Genomic DNA, 12,327 nt, shown 5'->3' on the forward strand with positions numbered 1-12,327 from the left:
GTTTTCCTTTTCACAACCTGCTCTGTTTCTTCGAAAACCATGATCTGATTGTGAAGCAGGCCGTAGCAGGGGACACCGGAAATTCGAACCACCTACAATATTTCAACGGGATCCGAAATCTAAGTACACAAGTGTTTTCGCATTTCCCCGCCCTTAAAATGCGACCACCATAGCCGGGCATAAATCACGAGGCCTTATGCTTAGCAGCCCGACTTCATAGCCATGAACAACCCCTGTGGGTTAAATATATAGGAAGCTGTAACGTGACTTTCTCAGGTGGTTCTTGGAAAACCTTTCGTTAGCCTGAAATTGTCGAAACCAATAAGTAGTTTTTCGGGCACGGTTATAAATAATAAGCGAGAATTATCTGATGTATATTCAAATATGTCAATATTCGCCGACACCTACTTAACAAGCGTTCATTAAGAGAGAGAACGAGAAAATTAGATGTCGGCATTTTTTTCAGCTGAAACACTTCATTAGGTGCTACCGGCACTTCATACAGCACGGAAAACTCTACGACAAAAGAGTATTCCCAAACGCATGCCTATCAAATAACATTCTTCGAAGGGCCGAGGGTAGTTTGGTAAGGATATTACATGCCTTCTACTCACCTATATACGGAACGATCGATTCATAGGTATGGAGCTACATATTTCCGAAATACGAGAGACCCGGGCAGGTGGAGCTATTGCCGACCAAGACTTCCAAGCTAACACTACCTGTCACAAATCGCGTAAACGACCAACCAACCAACCTGAAAATAGGAGATGATATGGAGAGAGGTTAACCAGATTCATTCCCTGGTTGGCTGATGAGCCCTCCGGTATAAGAATGGTGGCAAAAAAAATCTTTTGGATAAATTTGTTCGTCTTAATGGAGAAAGAACATGACATTGTCTTTTATATGTTGCCAAATCATGCTACTGCACGAACGCCTCACGCACCTGTTAGTACTAGCGATGCCCTCATTGAGCACAACGAAAAACGTAAAGCCTTTTATGAGGTTCGTTTTCGGCAGAGCCCTGCCCAATTAGTCCGCACTCGTTACCACCTACCTAAAAACAGGGCCGTAAGCTTTCGACCATTCGATTGCTTTGGTGTAGTGGAAATTGTTGCTATTTAGCTCAACGTGTCCCCGAATAGATCGTGCTGGTGGCATGGGCGGTAGTCTGGTTCCGGGCGGAGTGCGGCACCTTCGCATCCACTTCTTCACAATCAGCCACAGTGAAACTGAGGAGACGCAGAATATCAAAATCACGGCCACTATCATAATCTCCGGTCTTCCACAGGTCTTCTGCAGATAGAATGTCTGAAAGTAGAAGAGCATTCCCACAGCGATAACGACTCTAAGAATTGTGCAGTTTATTAAAATAAATATAAATATGCTTATGTAAACTTATCAGCAACTACATAGGCCAGGCTCTAAATATTACTACGCTACTTTTGAACACCAGTACATTGTAGTACTGTACTCTCCATAGAAGTATTTGCTTATATATATATATATATATATATATATATATATATATATATATATATATATATATATATATATATATATATATATATTGCAAAGTAAATCAATTGGCCTAATAAGTCGATTAGCGTTCTTTTCAGTCAGAAAACGAGAGGAGACGAGTCCTTGGTCTAATTTGTGTCTCTGCCTGTTTAATATGTTGAGTTTTATGAAAAGGTCGAGAAATATACGACTCTAGGCATTATTGTTTGCGTATATACCGAGTACACATTTTCTACACATAAGACGATGAGCAACATGAGAAAAAGGTGAGAGCCGGAGCCAGTGTTTCGACTAGTAGCCGTCTTTTTCAAGGCACAAAATACTCTCCTCGGCACAGTATATATGGTTACGGTTCTTCGAAAGGAGAGAGAGGGCACTGCGGGTGGGCGACGTAACTCCCGAGGGTGTGTTAGCGAGAGTGTCGAATTGAAAAGGCAGAGTATCGTCTATCGAACGTCGCTGGAAGGATGTGAGGGTGCGCCGTGCGTCAGCCGGTTTATGGATGATTTTAAACTCTTCTTTTTGGAAACGCGTACTGGGTGACGGGAAGGGGGGGGGGAGGCATATGTGCTCACCTGAAAGTCAGTGAACTATTGTCCCTTTGAATGAAGGGATATAATTAGCGGCCGAAATTGCCACTCGTGTAAAAACTGGATCCATATAGATATTGTCACGTGGTAGTGACGGTGAAGAAAGAACACAGTAGCAGTACTGTGAAAGACAAAACTAGCTTTTATTGGGCGAACCTGTGCCCACAAAACAGGCTACACTTAAAGCACAACGATAGCGGCGAACACGGTCGGCGATCGTCGGAAAAAACTGATCAGCGGGTCAAGCGCGTCGGCTTTTATAGATCAGTCGTCGAATGTTCCAGATTAACTGATGGGACCCGCGTGTCTTCCGTAAAGTTCTACACCATTCGTGTCACGAGATGAAATCTGATAACACAAAGTTCGGCGACAACAGACACGCGGATAGAAGCGTCGATAACTTTCCAGAAACGTCGGATACATGCAGGCGCGTCCCTCGCTGTGCGATTACAGTTGTTAAGCGGCGAAACGTGGTTGCCCTATAAAGATAAGTACACGTGTCAATATCAAAGAACAAATGGAGTGAATGAAAGAAAAGCGGGATTGCAATAAGATTGAGAACCCAAATTACAAAAGAAAATGAGCTAGGCAACTCAATAAAAAGTACCTTAGTACTGTTGCCTATCGTTTGAAGTTTAAGGTAGCTAATACATTGCAAAGTTCCCTTTCTAATGTTTGTGCCTATATTTTTCATGTCTTGAACTTATGAACGGGGTATGAATTTCCACCCTTTTTTTGTGTCGCGTGGAACGGAAATTTGACTTCAGTATGTAGTGATTAGGTAAATCGAAGTAATGACCTGCTTAGTTGAAGGATTCGGAGAGGGCTTTGGCAAGATGGCTAGCTGTGTCCACGCGATGACCGTCTATCAAGACGTTCATTATTTGCCCCGTTTAACCAAGATATTGTTCCTTACAGAAGGTACACTCAAGGAATTTGTATGCTTGAGTCTTCCTTCTGTAATAAACATTCGCTATGATTTTCCTCCTCCAGAACATCAAACTATTGGCAACAGCGCTTAGTTATTTTTTGAGTTGCTTAGTTCTTTTTACACGCAGAGACAAAGCAACAACGCGCTCTTGCGATCCCATAGATGAGATGAATAGATACATATATATATATATATAGAAAATTATCAGTCCTAGCTCTCGTAGTATAGCCTTCTGGGCCGTTTCCTTTCTTTTCTTTTTTTTGTTTTTCGTTTTCTTGAAAGTAGTCCCATTAGGGTTATTATAATTACACGAAGGTATTTCGCCCTGGTCAGCAGCAGTCCTTGAGATAGCTATTCTGGCGGCTAGTTTCCCACGCTATGCGTGCCACCCTCGCACCTGTTTAAGCTTTTCCTAGGCGCTAGAGCTATACACTACTATGTCCGCGCAACCTTGAGCGATCGGAAAGCGCGTTTTCCCCTCTTGGCCGGCGGAGAAGGGATGCTTCGTTCCGGCCGCGAAGCTCCTCACATCTCAGTAAGGTGCCTGGTGGTGGTCTCGTGCTGACGATGCCCTCTCGGTGAGCGCGTATTTCCCCCCTTATCTTCCCCCCCCCCCAATTTCTCAAGAAATTCCCACGATTTTGCCCAGTCGACTATCGCGGACAACACCAGTCCCTTTCCACGTAAGTATGAGGCTCGTAGCAGTAGCTATGTTGCTTGAAAGTAACCTGTAGCCTGACGAACCAACCGACTGAGCTATCTTTCCGGGCAACATCCAAGGGTCATGAGTTCAAATCACCTGTCATACTCCTTTTTTTCTTTCTTTTTAATGTCTTTTCCTTTATTTGTTTTACTGCACGGGAACCCTCCCCCCCCCAAAAAAAATATTATACACATCCTCAATTAGGTATGGCGACACATGTGCAAGTCATAAATATCAGGTTCTCTAGCCGAGTGCCATCCGTGCGGTATAACCGAGCTCAGATTGGTCAACCTTGACTGATCAAAGAGGGCACCACTGTAGGTTAAATGAGGCGCACAACTCCTGCGGGACCCACCGTGGTTGCCCAGTGGCTATGGTGTTAGACTGCTGAGCACGAGGGCGCGGGATCGGATCCCGGCCATGGCCGCCGCATTTCGATGGATGCGAAATGCGAAAACACCCGTGTACTTAGAATCAGGTGCACGTTAGAGAACCCCAGGTGGTCGAAATTTCCGGAGTCCCCCACTACGGCGTGCATAATCAGAAAGTGGTTTTGTCACGTAAAACCCCATAATTTAATTTTTTAGTTTAACTACTGCGGGGACGGTAGAGTATCCGTCTCCAGTGCAAGAGGAACGTGGTTTGAATCCCGGTGCCGCGCCATTCTCCACCGGAAAAATACAAAAAAAAACCGTGTGTTGAGAAAATTGCACAAACAGGCCTGGAGTGCGGCCTGATCCCGGCGGCCAGAACCGGTAACGCACTCTCTCTCACCAGAGCAGGATTGGCCACCCTGGTGCAGTACTTGGCCACAACCTCCCATATGAATACAACAATCAAACCCCGGCCCTCAGTCCCCAGCAGCCGCGAAGCAACTGACCACGGCGGCGGTCAGATCTGTGACGCTGCAGAGGGTGCTAAGAATACCTGGCCCCGGACAGGCCGCCATTGGAATCTGAACCTGGCAACGTTTAACGTTAGAACGTTATCTAGTGAGGCGAGTCTAGCAGTGTTATTGGAGGAATTAGAGGGTAGTAAATGGGATATAATAGGGCACAGTGAGGTTAGGAGGACAAAAGAAGCATATACAGTGCTAAAAAGCGTTCACGTACTGTGCTACCGGGGCTTAGCGGAGAGACGAGAACTAGGAGTCGCATTCCTGATTAATAAGGAAATAGCTGGTAACATACAGGAATTCTCCAGCATTAACGAGAGGGTGGCAGGTCTTGTTGTGAAACTTAATAAGAGGTACAAATTGAAGGTGGTACAAGTCTATGCCCCTACATGCAGTCATGATGACCAGGAAATCGAAAGCTTTTATGAAGACGTGGAATCGGCGATGGGCAGAGTGAAAACTAAGTACACTATACTAATGGGCGACTTTAATGCCAAGGTAGGCAAGAAGCAGGCTGGAGACAAGTCAGTGGCGGAATATGGCATAGGCTCTAGGAATAGCAGAGGAGAGTTATTAGTAGAGTTTGCAGAACAGAATAATATGCGGATAATGAATACCTTGTTTCGCAAGCGGGTTAGTCGAAAGTGGACGTGGAGGAGTCCGAATGGTGAGACTAGAAATGAAATCGACTTCATACTCTGCGCGAACCCTGGCATCATACAAGATGTAGACGTGCTCGGCAAGGTAGGCTGCAGTGACCACAGGATGGTAAGAACTCGAATTAGTCTAGACCTGAGGAGGGAACGGAAGAAACTGGTGCATAAGAAGCCGATTAATGAGTTAGCGGTAAGAGGGAAACTAGAGAAATTCAGGATCAAGCTACAGAACAGGTATTCGGCTTTAACTCAGGAAGAGGACCTTAGTGTTGAAGCAATGAACGACGATCTTGTGGGCATCTTTAAGGAATGTGCAATGGAAGTCGGTGGTAACTCCGTTAGGCAGGATACCAGCAAACTATCGCAGGAGACGAAAGATCTGATCAAGAAACGCCAATGTATGAAATCATCTAACCCTACAGCTAGAATAGAACTGGCAGAACTTTCGAAGTTAATCAACAAGCGTAAGACAGCGGACATCAGGAACTATAATATGGATAGAATTGAACAGGCTCTCAGGAACGGAGGAAGCCTCAAAACAGTGAAGAAAAAACTAGGAACAGGCAAGAATCAGATGTGTGCGTTGAGAGCCAAAGCCGGCAATATCGTTACTAATATGGATGAGATAGTTCAAGTGGCTGAGGAGTTACAGAGATTTATATAGTACGAGTGGCACCCACGACGATAATAGAAGAGAGAATAGCCTAGAGGAATTCGAAATCCCGCAGGTAACGCCAGAAGTAAAGAAAGCCTTAGGAGCTATGCAAAGGGGGAAGGCAGCTGGGGAGGATCAGGCAACAGCAGATTTGTTGAAGGATGGTGGTCAGATTGTTCTAGAGAAACTGGCCACCCTGTATACGCAATGCCTCATAACCTCGAGCGTACCGGAATCTTGGAAGAACGCTAACATAATCCTAATCTTTAAGAAAGGGGACGCCAAAGACTTGAAAAATTATAGACCGATCAGTTTACCGTGCGTTGCCTGCAAAGTATTTACTAAGGTAATCGCAAATAGAATCAGGAACACCTTAGGCTTCTGTCAACCAAAGGACCAGGCAGGATTCCGTAAAGGCTACTCAACAATAGACCATATTCACACTATCAATCAGGTGATAGAAAAATGTGCAGAATATAACCAACCCTTATATATAGCTTTCATTGATTACGAGAAAGCGTTTGATTCAGTCGAAACCTCAGCAGTCATGGAGGCATTACGGAATCAGGGTGTAGATGAGCCATATGTAAAAATACTGGAAGATATCTATAGCGGCTCGATAGCCACCGTAGTCCTCCACAAAGAAAGCAACAAAATCCCAATAACGAAAGGCGTCAGACAGGGAGATACGATCTCTCCAATGATGTTCACCGCATGTTTACAGGAGGTATTCAGAGACCTGGAGTGGGAAGAATGGGGGATAAAAGTTAATGGAGAATACCTTAGCAACTTGCGATTCGCTGATGATATTGTCTTGCTTAGTAACTCAGGAGACCAATTGCAATGCATGCTCACTGACCTGGACAGGCAAAGCAGAAGGGTGGGTCTGAAAATTCATCTGCAGAAAGTAATGTTTAACAGTCTCGGAAGAGAACAGCAGTTTAGGATAGGTAGCGAGGCACTGGAAGTGGTAAGGGAATACATGTACTTAGGGCAGGTAGTGACCACGGATCCGGATCATGAGATTGAAATAACTAGAAGAATAAAAATGGGCTGGGGTGCGTTTGGCAGGCATTCTCAAATCATGAACAGCAAGTTGCCACTATCCCTCAAAAGGAAAGTGTATAACAGCTGTGTGTTACCAGTCCTCACACATGGGACAGAAACCTGGAGGCTTACGAAAAGGGTTCTGCTGAAATTGAGGACGACACAACGAGCTATGGAAAGAAGAATGATCGGTGTAACGTTAAGGGATAAGAAAAGAGCAGATTGGGTGAGCCAACAAACGCGGGTAAATGACATCTTAGTTGAAATCAAGAAAAAGAAATGGGCACGGGCCGGACATGTAATGAGGAGGGAACATAACCGATGGTCATTAAGTGTTACGGATTGAATTCCAAGGGAAGGGAAGCATAGCAGGGGGCGGCAGAAAGTCAGGTGGGCGGATGACATCAAGACGTTTGCAGGGACAACATGGCCACAATTAGTACATGACCGGGGTAGTTGGAGAAGTATGGGAGAGGCCTTCGCCCTGCAGTGGGCGTAACTAGGCTGATGATGATGATGATGATGGGTTCTTTGTTTATTTTTTATTGGTTAATGGAGCTGTCAATCATAGTCAAACCACCTTTTATATCATTCATTCAGTTCGTTTTCTAATATTTGCACATTTATCTTTTTTTACACCAGTATCATTTTCTACTACTACTTTGATTCTCTCTTTCAAAGAGACGATAGTTGACTGACCTCCAGGTGAGGTCATATACCCCCCCCCCCCCTTCTCGTCATCCAGGCCGCTTCCACAAAAAAGCAACTTACAATGACCCGTCAGCCATCTGACACGCAGCGAAGCCTCCCATTCTTCTGCCGACGTTTGATAGCGCATTATCTTTCTTTTCAATCCGACACCCTCGCCGCTAAAATACTATCGCGAGTTACCTCGCCTACCCACCGTACCCTCTTTCAAATTTAGAACCATACCTATATATACTGTACCAAGCAGAGCATGTGCCGCTTTGAAAAAGGCAAGTCCACTTGTGGAAATGTTGACTCCAGCTCTCACTTTGTTTTCGTGTCGCTCATCATCTTGAACTTCCACTTTCCACATTCCCCGTTTTTCCCTACGCCAAACAAGAAATACTGAACGATAGTACGTTTACACAATGCTTATACACTCCAATCAGAAAAAAAGACATTGACCGTAACTCATTTATTTGAACAAGCTGCAGTTGCTATGGTATAATATTGCTCATTAAGTCTACCGGATTTGCTATATTCTCACGTTGTAGTGCCAGTGGTGAACCAGACAGTTGCACAACTGCTTGTCACAATAACTACCATTATATTCTGTGAACTTGTGCCTAGAAAAGCAAGTGAAAGGCAAACCCAATGGTGGCAGCGAGCACAGGGGTTGGTGGTCAAAATAGGTTCTCTGGTTCAAGAGCCTTCGCCGTGTGTAGATTACTCAACGCACATTCTAGCGTAATCGCTAGTGCTAGCGTTCCTTCAAGTATGTTCACCGCAGTTCGCTTCTAGCGTGTAATCATTGTGGACAAAATTATTTCGCTAAAGGGCAAATGGCCATATTAAGGAATGTTCTGATACATGCGGGTGACGTCCCGCACCAAGCTATAAGATTATAGCAGTAGTTAGTGGTTGGAAAACTGTCACCGGAAGTAAAGGAAACCATGTAATGGCGTCAGTATCATCACATAAAAGGCACAGCGCTCCTGTAGAAATGTAGCAGATTCCAAGCCTATGCACAAGTTTACGTTAAGCGGAACTGGTTTGACGCTTCCACAAATAACAGTAAAAGATACACGAGAACGTAACTTTCATGATGTAAATATTTACGAAAGCTCCAGGAATATTTCATAGCATATTCACAGAATTACCGCACCGAGGACACCAATGTTATTTTTGTGAAACTGCAATGGAATAACATACATATCTTTATGTATGCGTGGCGTGCTAAATAGTGCTACCGAATCGCACGAAGAAACGTATTCTAAAACAATGCACTCTACTGTATGAGATGCAGCAATGCGTGTTTGGGTGTTAGCCTTGAATGCCCATGCCTACATTCCGATGCAAACTCTCAGCTAAAGAGAAAATCCGTAGCACTCGGATAAGTTGAACCTTGATTTCACTCGACCTAGAAGAAAGGCCTACATCGCCATAGTACTTATGTTTAGCTGCGTCATGTCAGCGGGGGTAAGACATACTTCTAGAATTACGCAATCGGGTGTTTTGAAGCACTTTGTTCATCTCACGTTGTAATATATTGTGCTTTGTGCAGTATGTTTTGTTAGCTTATGCACAAACAAAATATAAACAGGACGAAATAAACTCTCCGTAACTTCAAAGGGCTGAAATATATCGCTCTAGAACTTAGAATTTTGTTGCGACGGTCTGCTCCGAGTGAGTAGCAGTGGCGTAGCCAGACATTCTGTCGGGAGGGGGGGGGGTGGTGCTGGTGCTCACGCATCAGCTCTGCCTCCTGCTCGTTAAATTTGTCGAGGAATCAAACTGGTTTGAAATATTGTTTTCTGAGCATGGCCAACATTTCAAGCAAACGTGATCTCCTGCAACGAACAGGATCAAATCGAGATCAAAGCAGTTCCTTCTCCAGGAAAAGCTCAAACGTGAACCTTACACACCGAAGAATCACCGCATTCTTTGAAAATGTTAACTTTGTCAGTCTTTGCTTCAGAAGAACGGCTAACGTTTGCTGTGACCATGTATTTTTCTACGTACCAAAATACCGCAGTTTATAAATACAACATGCCCGTGCCGTGCAACACATTCATGAGTACACCAAGAAAAACAATTCTCAGAACAGGGGCTGTCCTGGCCCCAATAAACATACTTTCTTTTGTAAAACAACTTGTATAGAAAACCACTGAATGAATATTTATTTAAATTTATTTAGGAATTGCACTTGTCCCTGTACATGTCTCAAACTTCTCTTCAATTGACGCTGTGGAATAAAATAGCAGAGAGATTTTTCTACGTTTACGCTAAACACGCTCTACGATTCGGTTCCCAGGCCTCAAATAATTCACGACCTCTTCTGAGTTAGACGCCAAGAACGATTGCGGAAACAATACGTTGCTCAACCACCTTTAAAAATACTTGGTCACGAATGGCTGCCATGAACCTTTCCCTAACTTAATAGTTGGGAATGGTAGTCCTTCTTTATGCGTTTTTATTGTGATGAACACATCCAAGTGTAAGCCTTTTGCTTGGCTCACCTTACTCCAAAAGACCTGAAAAAGGTTGAATTCTTCGGGTAAGACAGAGAAGGTTCACTAGCAAACTTAAGGCCCTTTTTGAGGATGCTTAGTGCAGAGTGCGGAACTACCTTGCCACCAATAGCCAATACTCTGTTTTTTTTTTGATCGGCAGGTGTGTTCCTGGACGGCAGGCCTGGCAGCGCAACGTTTCACAGCCGATCCGCGCACTGTCAGCAGTGGAGCACCACTGTCCTGGAGGTGTTCTCGTCATCACACAATACACGCAGGTGGGCAAGAATATCCGCGCTTAACGCCTCCACTCGGAAATATTTACATTGATAACAGTTTGGTATGTCACCTTGGCTGTGTCATGAGGCCCCAATGCACCTGTACACCGGGAGAGCAATGCATGTGCCGCATATGCCGCGAAAGCACGCGCCTTGCCTACAGATAATACAATGACTAAGCTCACGTACATGCAGTGAGAAAGATAAACAACAATAAACTAAAAGGGGAACTTTGTAGTAGAAATAACATGAGGAATGAAATCTGACATCCTGCACGAGTTGACATGTATTCATTATAGGAATGGCGCCAAACAAGAACGCACAGACGAAAGGACTTTATAACGAAAGCAAAGAAACCATAAAGGATGTTTATCTGGAACAGGCGCAACGTTTTAGAACACGTGGACTCACAAATCAAGCTAAAGTTAGCATGTCAAAAAGAAAAAAAGTACTCGGATGCAGCACATCACAGAGCCACATCGTATTTATTAACTTACTTTTTTTAACCACCTGCTGCTATGTATTGTTCGGTCTGTTGCGTGTGGACCTCGAATGGAGAGTTCTTGGTTTTGTTTTCTTGTCATTTTGTAAAGGGGAGAAGCACACAGGAGGCCGTCCCTGCGATCCCCTACTTTGCCGTTCCTATTCTTTCCTCGAGCCTAAGAGCCGCTCCATCATTACACTCGGGCGCGCCACAGCAATGACTCGGAGATGGAGAAATTGCTGAAAATGGCTCCAGTAGGCGGCACTGGCTGTTTCTGGACGGCCACCGATAAGAACGCGCGTCATGAGATCGTGAACATTGAAGAGCAGCCGGCCGCACTGACCTGCCGTGCAAGCAGTTAAGTCATTTGCGCACTCATCGGATGCATCTTTGCAGTATTGCTATTGTACTCGTATCGCCCGGCGAAATGAAGCGTGCCGCCAAGTCATACAAGTCATACATGTACGATGGCACGAAGGGCAATTCCTAGTCACCTTGTCGGGGGTGACTGCAAGAGCACTGTCGTCGCCCAGTGGGAAGTGGTTGGTTCCACATAGGGTACAGCTATAGCAGCGCTGAAACCTGTGGTCTACTGCACGTCTGATAGGTAGATTTTGGCCGTACCGGAAGAACTTCGATTGTATTATCAGCCGTGTTGATGGCTTCGGCTTTCTTGAGCAAGATGTCGCTGAGACTGGGGCGAGAGACTGTGCCTTCGGCCAATGCTTGTCCTGAGACCTGCAAATGTGGCACTGGACGGTCAGAAAGTACCTCGTTTCCATGGTCCTAGGACCCGTCTGGAGTCTGCAGTGGTAGAACACCTAGTACGAGAGGAGCCGGTGCCTCACTGTGCCACATCATTCAATAGCGTGAAGGCCACGTATACGACTGCTGAGAATAGAAGGTGGTTATGGTCTCTGGAATTGATGGTATGAGGTCGGATGCTACAGTGGGGCAGGTGAAGAGGCCACTTGAAAAAAAAAAACCTTCAGGGGTGCAGCTTCCAAGAGTCGCCAGGTTTTCGTCACAGCAGCTTAGCTAGCGTAGTGTGCCGTTTGAAAGTTGCAGCGGTGGCTTGCTGTATGTTTAGCGGTTGTGGCGGAGGCGATGGTGTCGGTTTATGATGCGCATCGTCGTGGTGGGTGTACGCGGAAGCGGTGGTCTCCATGTGCTTCTCGTCGTCTGGGGTGATGCACACGGCGACAACCGGTGAGCGCCCATCTGTGGCGGGGTAGACTACAGACCTATCTACCTGGCGTTGCCGGGCGCACCTGCAGCAGGATAGAAACGTGAGTTCTCGAGAGCAGCGTGTGCAGAACTGCGCTGGTAGCACTCGCCGCATGCATACGGAAGCTGGCCGCAGGCAGATA

At 45.4% G+C, this 12,327-nt stretch overlaps 1 protein-coding gene across 1 annotated transcript in view; it reads right to left on the reverse strand.

Annotated features, from left to right (window-relative positions):
- LOC135903504 (cytochrome P450 2C20-like) overlaps positions 1-12,327 on the reverse strand; it is a 135,357-nt gene that overhangs the window by 83,113 nt on the left and 39,917 nt on the right. Inside the window, exon 2 of the mRNA XM_065433819.2 lies at positions 1,058-1,311. Within this exon, the coding sequence (XP_065289891.2) occupies positions 1,058-1,272 (215 nt within the window). The 5' untranslated portion in view covers positions 1,273-1,311. The remainder of the gene's footprint in view (positions 1-1,057; positions 1,312-12,327) is intronic.

The sequence above is a fragment of the Dermacentor albipictus genome, chromosome 7, assembly GCF_038994185.2.
Source record: "Dermacentor albipictus isolate Rhodes 1998 colony chromosome 7, USDA_Dalb.pri_finalv2, whole genome shotgun sequence".
Classification (NCBI taxonomy): domain Eukaryota; kingdom Metazoa; phylum Arthropoda; class Arachnida; order Ixodida; family Ixodidae; genus Dermacentor; species Dermacentor albipictus.